Here is an 8,620-nt window from a genome sequence, read left to right as displayed (position 1 = left end):
GGTTCACTCCTATATAGTCCTGCCCCACCGGGGCACACACACCACGCATACATACACACATCTCACACAGACACCACACACACACACACCACATATACACAAAACACACCACACACCCACAAATATTACACACATCATACCCCCACACGCACACAACATCCCCCCCCCACACTCATACCAGACCTCACACACACTCCAAACCCCACACATCTCTCTCTCTCCTTCTCACACATACACACCACTGCCTTTAAGAACATATTCCCTGCATGCTGGGCAGTTCTGCTCCATCCTGTCAGCTGCTCGAATCTCACAAACATCGTTGCCCTAAACTAGGTGCCTCCCCCAGATCCTCAAGTGCTGACATGCTGTGCCCCTCCCATCTGATCAGTCCCAGGCCTGGAAGCCACTAGCTTCAGGATCAAGGCCCCTGACTGCCGTCTTCTCTCACACCCAGGACTCTTCTTATTCCCACACACAGTCGATGTCCAATAAACTGCTGGCCAAACTGAGGTCTGTTTGTGTTTAATCAGACGGTATGCAAAGTATGTACAACCAGTCTGGGTTCCCCTCCCCCAAGCCTGGGCCATGGAATGTGGGAGCCCCAGGCCCTGCCCAGAGCTGAGGGGTCCCCAAGGCCTCTGCATAGTCATCTGAAATCTACAAAACACTGTTAAAAAGAAAAAAAAAAAAAAAAAAAAAAGAAAGCCAGATAGTTGAGGCCACCGTACACAAAGGTCCTTGGGCTTCGGGCAGGAAGCATCCAGTGGCAAGCTCAGGCCCGCCGGGTGCATGGGCAGACATGGGCAGACGACTACGGGAGCAAAGTGGAAATGTCAGGGCAGGCCCTGCTTGGCATCCTTCCCTGCGAGCAGGGCCTGGCTGGCTCGGATCCCCGGTGGCGGTGGCGGCGGGGACATTATTGCTGTGATGGGGCAGTGGGTGAAATGATCATGTCTGGGGACAGAGTAGGGATGTTCTTACATGTTAAATATGGACACAAGGGAAGACACACAGGCACATGTGTACACACACACACACACACACACACACACACAGGGACCCTTGATTGAGATACCACTAATCATCAACTGCCCATCTTACAGATAGGGACACTGAGGCAGAGAGAAGCCACCACATATCCTAAGGCTGGGCAGAAGAGCCAGGGACCAAGCAGTCAGCTGTCTGCTGCTCCAGGGCCTGGATGCCTAGCTGTGGGTCTATCTATACGGACACTGAGCAGTGAAGAAGCCACAGTCCCGGGGGGCAGAGTATAGTGTAGGGAGGGCGGGGTCAGTGTCGGTGCACAGCAGTGAGGGTCCTTGCCCTCCCTCCCTGTGAGTGAGGGAGTCCCGGCATGGGCGGGCGAGCAAGGGCCGGGTGTTGAAATGATCAGGACAATTGGGGGAGCGGGGCTCCCACTTCTCAGCTATTCCTCTTCTACCCGACTGCCTCCGCAGCCCAGGAGCTCGGTCACGTCACAGCTGGCTCTCAAGTCAAAGCCTGCCTACATCGACACGGAAGCCTGTTCCACATCCTCGCTTTCTACCCCTCGCTTCTAGCTCAGCCTCCTGCTTGCCTGGTCCCCTGTGACAGACCCAGGAGTACCAGTGGCAGCAGAACCCTGCCGACGTGAAGCCACTCTCGGGCCCCAGCTTGCCCACTGCCTTGGAGGGCAGTTCTCGTTAGTTCCTGAGGAAGACAGAGGGAGCACCGGGTGCCAAGCCCACCTCAACCCTAAACTGCCCTCGTTCTTGGGCAGGTCACAGCCCCTCCTGGATTCAGTTTTTCCAACAGAGAAATGAGGGTGACGTGTCGGTGATCTCAAGGGTCCCTCGTGGAGGACGGGGCTGAGGGAGTGCTCCCTCTGACACTCATCCCAACTGGTGTTGGGCCCTGGGCTGTCTTGCCTGAGGGCCATGGAAGAGGGTTGTAGACCCAATGTTCCACCCAGAAGCCTCCAATAGGACGGCCAGGGGCAGGAAGTATATATAGGCCAGTGACTGGGCCTTATTCCTCTTTGGAAAGGCTCTTCGGCCAGCTTAAAACAGACCCAGGGTGAAGAAAGTGGGGAGGAGCCAGGGAGTGGAGTGAGTTGAGGTTGGAAAACTACTCCTCAGCTCTGCTCGTCACCAGTGTGTCCTGCGAGAAGCAGGCTAACTCCAGAGAGAATGCAGAGAGAACCTGTGGCCAGGGCAGGCATGGGACAGTCACTGTACCAGCCTCAACCTGTCCTTCCAGGCTGCTCTGTCCCTGAAGCCCTTCCATGCTCCAAAAGGGGCACTGCCGAGGTGGCAACTGAGCCCCAGAGAGAGGATGAAGGGAGGCAGGTGCATCAGAGGCAACACACGGGAGCCTAGAGGTGACAGTTCTGCGCACACAGTTCCTATAGGTTCTCCCCGGGCTGGTACTGCGGCTCGGTGGATGTAAAGTAGTCTTCCAGGAAGGCCTGCAGGTACTCGAAGGTGGGCCGCTCCTCAGGCTCTTTCCGCCAACACTGGCACATGAGGTCATGCAGGGACTCGGGGCACTCGGGGGGACAAGGCATCCGGTAACCTCGCTCGACCTGGTCCAGGACCTCGCGGTTCACCATCCCTGTGAACAGAGAGAGGGCTGTGAAGAGATCGCTCCAGAGACTGACACAGCCTAAATGGCTTTTACCCTATGGTGTAGAGAACCCTGCCTCTGAGGCTAAGAGTCCTGACCAGAGGCAGCCTACGATCAGGTATCAGCCCCTTTGATATCCAGCTTGGAAAGAGAGGAAGCCCAGGGGTGGGTGTGCTCGTGGGGGGAGGGTGAGACTTGCCCCTAGGGCCAAGGTCAGGGACACAGGTATAACATAACCTCCTCACCAGGATAGGGTACTCGTCCCTTAGTGGTGAGTTCGGTCAGCAGGATCCCAAAGGACCACACGTCCGACTTGATGGTGAACCTGCCGTACAGGGCAGCTTCAGGGGCGGTCCACTTGATGGGGAATTTGGCACCTACAAGTAAGAAATCAGAGTATCACTCCCAAGTCTGCCACCGGAGCATTACTCTCACTTCCACCTGACAGACTTGATACCAGCAGATAACCCCCCAGACGCTCCTACCTTGCCGGGCTGTGTATTCGTTGTCTTCTATGAGCCGGGCCAGCCCAAAGTCGGCCACCTTGCACACCAGGTTCTCCCCAACCAGGATATTGGCGGCTCGGAGGTCCCGGTGCACATAGTTCATCCGTTCCACATAGGCCATGCCTGAAGCGATCTGTATAAACAGAGAGCCTAGCTCAGGGTCTAACCCATACCCATCCCTGTGCACCCATCCCCAGCAGGTGCCTCAGGTTGGCCATTCCTGGGGATAGAAGGACACCCAAACACCCTGCCCACCAGATGTCTCTTCAAGCAAGGAACTTCATTCAACTTATAATAAATAGCACTGGCTTGAAAAGGTAGATCAGAGGGCTGGAGAGATGGCTCAGTGGTTAAGAGCACCTACTGATCTCCCAAAGGTCCCGAGTTCGATTCTCAGCAACCACATGGTGGCTCACAATCATCTGTAATGGAATCTGATGCCTCTTCTGGTGTGTCTGCAGACAGCTATGGTGTACTCACATACATACAATAAATAAATAAATCCTTAAAAAAAAAAGGCAGACCAGAGCTTGGTGGGGGAGGAGACAGCAAAGGGCAATGGGAGGTCACAATAAGATGAAGGCAGTGGGACAGGAGAGGATATAAAAACGAGCCCCCAGATGACACAGATGCATGCCAGGTCCTGCCTGTTGTCCCAAGTCCCCTTTCTGAGCCTCGGTTTCCTCATTCAGCAAATGGAAATAATAAATTTTAAACTTTTAATATTTTATTTGTATTCTTTTTTTTTTTTTTTTTTTTTTTTTGGTTTTTCAAGACAGGGTTTCTCTGTCCTGGAACTCACTCTGTAGATCAGGCTGGCCTCGAACTCAGAAATCCTCCTGCCTCTGCCTCCCAAGTGCTGGGATTAAAGGTATGCTCCATCACTGCCCGGCTTATTTGTATTCTTAATTGTGTGTTTGTGTGCCTCTGATTCCCAGACATGGTGTACCACTCCAGGAGCCTGCAGACCTCCTGAAGGGGGTGCTCTGAGCCCGAGAGCTGAAGGCGGAGGATGGAGGAGCAGACTCACCTGAGCAGACATGTCGACCAGCTGCGGCAGCCTCAAGTATTTACCCGTTTCCCCCTTGAGAAAGTCCAGCAGACTCCCTGGAGAGAGAGAGAGATCCAGCTTCAGCCTTACCGGGTCTCCCTGGGCAGGAAACTGTGGCTCCCAGACCCTGCGCCCGCTCAATGGCCAACACTCCAGGGAGCTAGGCCAACGGATCCTACTGGGCCCTTGGAGTAAGTGGGGAAGGGAAGAGGTTGGGCAGACTCATCAGGCGGTTGTAAGATGCAAAAGACCATGTGTAAAGCCCAAAACAAATAGGCTTATCAGAACCAAACCCGCCAGCCAGTGGCTGCCTAAGGCTGGAGCTGTCACATCACTAAGGACAGCAGGGAACTCTGAGGTCATGTGAATGCTATACATATATTTCTGTTTTGAGACAGGGTCTCAAGTAACCCAACTCGCTAGGCAACGGAGGCTGACCTTGAACTCTGGATCCTCCTGCCTCTAGCTCCCCAGGGCTGGGATTACAAGTCTGTGTCATCATGCCTAATTCTTACAGTCCCGGGGATCAAACCTAAACCAACCCCAGGGCCTTGTGCAGGCATGCTAGGTAAGCACTCTAACCGCCCAGCTACAGCCCAGCCCTACACTGCTGTTTACCAAGACAAAGACAGTCCTGCTATGTACCCAGCCTGGCCTCAAACTCAAGATCCTCCTGCCTCAGCCCCATGGGCACTGAGATTCCAGGTATGTGCCACCACACCAGCAACAACAGGGATCTTGATAGTGGTAAAGGACCAGATTTGTTATTATTTGTGAAAGGAGAGAGGCGGTCCCTGACGTAGCCATCCACTCCTCAGGTGGCCTGGGGTAAGGAGTGAGTTGCCCTCGGCCCGCCCTGGTGTGGGCACCTGAGAAGGCAACCCTGGGCTCAGACCTCACCCTTGTTCATGTACTCTGTCACGATGTAAATAGGTTCTTCCGACACCACGGCGTACAGCTGCACCAGTTTCTCATGCCGCAGTTTCTTCATGACTTGGGCCTCCTGCAGGAAGGCCTCCGGAGACATGGTGCCTGGCTTCAGGGTTTTGATGGCCACCCTCGTGGTGCCGTTCCAGGTCCCTGTGGGGGAGGGGCACAGCGACATCAGCCCAGGCCAGCCCAGAGTGTCTGTCTCAACCCTGCCTCTGAACTCATGGTAGGGGCTTCAAGGCCAGACACCATGCTGAGACTTCTCCCTTCCAACTTAGAAATGGAAGGAAAACGAAATCACTCCCAGGGCTGTGAAATGAGTGTCTCGAGCCTGCTCACAGTCAGCAACTGCTATCAGGATGGTGACTGATTAGGAATGCTGCCAGGAAGCAGAACAGCAGCCTGATGGGTGGGCAGTCGGTACCCCAGGCACCAGCAACCGGAACAGCTCTAGCCTCTCAAGCAGCCTAGATGGCCTGACTGTTGGCGGTTGCCGGTCTGTGCAGAGCTCCGGGGGGAAGTGGGAAACCCTCAGGTCCCCACCACACACCAAGAACCATAGTTGAGGTTGAGAAGAACCAAGGCTGTGGTTTGCCCAGGCTCTGCCCAAACCCTCCTTTTGGTCTCAACTTAAAAGCTGGCTTCTCCCTCTGCCCTTCCTGCTCACACGCCAGGCCTTCCCTGGCCCACCTGACCCGGCCCCTCCAGTGCCCTCTGAAAGGTAGACAGCGAAGCGGCAACAGCCACCACAGCCTCAACAGTCCCCCTCTGCTCCTGGGTGGGCAGAGAGCAGCAGACAGCAGGGGAGCCTGGGTTTAGCCAGGGCAGCTCCATGCCCCAGGGGCCTCTCAGTGGCTGCACAATTAGACGGGAAACCAAACACTGACTTCCCACTGCTCTCTCCACACAGTGCTGTCTCTCTCTGTGCTGAACTAATGTGCAGATGCCTCTTGCGTCAACCACTTGGTCACATCAGGGGGCTGAGGCTTGGCCTGACCACACTCAGGCCCTTGAGGACTGTGCGGCCCTTGGTACACAGATGCCCTAGTCTTCAGTGGCATGGACTGCAAAGAGTCAGGTGCCCACCTCAGTGCTGACCCTGGGTTGATTCATGGGGGACTGAGGAGGAGGGGGAGGAGAGGGGCTAGAGTTGAGCAAAATATGTTACACGTGGGTTTGAAAGTGTCATGGGAAAATGTAACAATTTGTATAGTTAATGCACAACAATAAAATAAAACAGAGCCCAGCTGTTCAGCAGAGACGATTAAAGAGAGGGTCTCTGGGTCTCTGAGCTGACTAGCTGCGATGTGGGGCAGGGCTGTGTGTTCCTTACCCATCCACACCTCTCCGAAGCAGCCCTGGCCCAGCTTAACCTCCAGCCGCAGGGACTCCCGGGGGATCTCCCACGCATCCTTGGCCAGGCCTTGGGTCTGAGGCTTGGATGTGGGACACACGGTAGTGAGGCGGTGACACAGGCCATCAGCATGTTCTGGAGAGGGAGGCAGGGAATGGAGCTCAGGTAGGGTCACAAGCAAGCTGGCTTCACGGTCCTGTGTGTACGGCCCAGTGCAGCACGTGCACACTGGCTCTGGGGTCAGGCGGGCAGACACCCTCCTGCAGAGCTCTATTTCCCAGGGCTCTGTGGCACAGGTCACCTGCTCCAATCACTCATTCATTCGTTTAGTTACCCGTCAGATTTGCGACTATCAAAACCAGCGAGGAAAAGGTGTGAGAGGCTGCCCTGGGGAGGCCACACCCCCACCCCAGTAACCTAGCAAGATCTCAGGACACAGATGTTAACAGAGGATAGTCTGTGAGGGGGGAGTCAAGCAGGCTTTAGGAATCCTTTGGGAGCCCTGGTAGGCATTCCAGAGGAAGAGGTTCCTGGCTTGGATTTGAGGGGTAACTAGGTGGCACCCCATACTGCACATCACCTGTGCCAGAGTCCAAGACAAGATCAGCTGTGGGCTCGGGAGAGGGGCCAGGAGGCGGGGAGCTGTGGGTGCGGTTGGAGGAACTGGCAGGTGAACCGGCAACCTTTAGTCAGCAGCCTTGCGGCCTTGGCTGGATCATAAGGTTCCAAGGTAGCCTTGGAGGATTTGGTCTGGGAACCCAGTGACCCCCAGATCTTTAGTATACGGACAGAGGGGCGGCTAGTCCTAGAGAGGCTGGGGGCCCCGGCCAAGGAGGCAGCTTAAGTAGCTACACCTGAAACAGCAGTGACAGAAGCCCACACCAACGCCATCGCTGCACACGGCCCGCAGCCTAGCTCCAGCCCGCTCTGCAGTTCTCTATCAAAGAAGCTTCCCCCTCCTTCTCTCCCAGGAACCGGTTCAGACCGGTCTTAGGGCTGCAGAAACAATCAACACCAGCCTCTGGCCCCTCCCTTCTAGCTTCCTCAAGGCAGACCCCCTCCTCGCAGGGAGAGGGGGGAGAAGGGAGATAGAGGAGAGGCCAGGAGGGAAGAGGCATCCCTGGGGTGAGGTGGCACACCCCGTGGCACCCTGCTCCCCTGGGTGAGCCCCCACAGGGCCGGGGACACTCACTAGAGTAGTAGGCTACGAGCTGCTGCAGGCTGTTGAACTGGGTGCGGGAGGTAATGTAGAACCCGCCGCTGTCCAGTTTCCGGATCTTGTAGTGTTTCACATTTAGGCCCTTGGCATTGTCGAAGTCGGATACAGAGAGGCAGTAGGCACCTGTGGGGAGGCAGGGAGGAGACCCCCGAGGCACACTGCTTGAGGAACGGAGTTCCCACCCTCTTTCAGCCCCTAATGTGCCGAGAGGAGTGGGCTTCGGGACAGCCGTGTAGGCACAAAACCCCCAACGGCAGAGACACGCCCACCATCCCAAACTCACAGCCCTGGTAAGACACCTGAATCCCAATATGTCCACAGCTGTGTGACCCTGCATGCCGCTGCTTGCCCTGTCTCCTCCCTACACAGTGAAGATTCCCTTGGTAGTCAGCAAGCACTCCATAAATGCTGGCTTCTGCCCTCTGGCCCGGGACGCCCACTCCCGTGTCTGTCCGGTCCTGCTTACTGGAGAGCAGCTGAAGACAGGAGTAGTGACTGGCTACGTGGATGTATGAGTAATTAGTCCAGGGCAGGAGATACATTCTGAGTGTGACCTGCGGGCTGTGCCCCTGCTCTGCCTCTCTGATGCCTAGAAAAGCCGCAGCTGGGAACATCCTGAACGGAAACCTTGGTTAACTAAAGCCTGGACAGCCTCAGGGTGAGGCTGGGTGCTGGGTGCAGGGTCCAGGGGCCTGCCAGGGAGTAGGCAGTGCTGAGTGGCAGGGCCTCCCACCACCCACTGAGGAGACCCCTGGAGCCTCTGGATGTCGTCAGGTAAATATGATGTCTTCTGGTAACATGTGAGTGAGTCAGGGAGGCCTAGGCCTGGGACACACCCTAAGTGTCTCAAAGCAACCCCGGGGAAGTCATGTTTTCTACAGACTGCCCACTTCACGTGCACACAGAAGGCTCAGCTGATGGCACACCTATGCCCAGTGGCCGCACGCTCACATCCA

General features: G+C 55.9%; 1 protein-coding gene across 4 annotated transcripts in view; it reads right to left on the bottom strand.

The window, feature by feature from the left end:
- Positions 1-506: 506 nt before the first annotated feature.
- The window catches only part of Src (SRC proto-oncogene, non-receptor tyrosine kinase), a 46,957-nt gene continuing 38,843 nt past the window's right edge, over positions 507-8,620 (bottom strand). For all 4 annotated transcript variants that reach the window (XM_052184136.1, XM_052184138.1, XM_052184139.1 and 1 more), the window contains exons 7-13: positions 7,638-7,787; positions 6,425-6,580; positions 5,062-5,241; positions 4,141-4,217; positions 3,090-3,243; positions 2,850-2,981; positions 507-2,592 (exon numbers count right to left, since the gene is read on the bottom strand). In XM_052184136.1, the coding sequence (XP_052040096.1) occupies positions 2,384-2,592; positions 2,850-2,981; positions 3,090-3,243; positions 4,141-4,217; positions 5,062-5,241; positions 6,425-6,580; positions 7,638-7,787 (1,058 nt within the window). In that variant the 3' untranslated portion in view covers positions 507-2,383. The remainder of the gene's footprint in view (positions 2,593-2,849; positions 2,982-3,089; positions 3,244-4,140; positions 4,218-5,061; positions 5,242-6,424; positions 6,581-7,637; positions 7,788-8,620) is intronic.

Source organism: Apodemus sylvaticus, chromosome 5 (assembly GCF_947179515.1).
Source record: "Apodemus sylvaticus chromosome 5, mApoSyl1.1, whole genome shotgun sequence".
In the NCBI taxonomy this organism is placed as follows: Eukaryota; Metazoa; Chordata; class Mammalia; order Rodentia; family Muridae; genus Apodemus; species Apodemus sylvaticus.
Note: the sequence above shows the minus strand (reverse complement) of the source record. Positions and strands in the feature narration are given on the sequence as shown.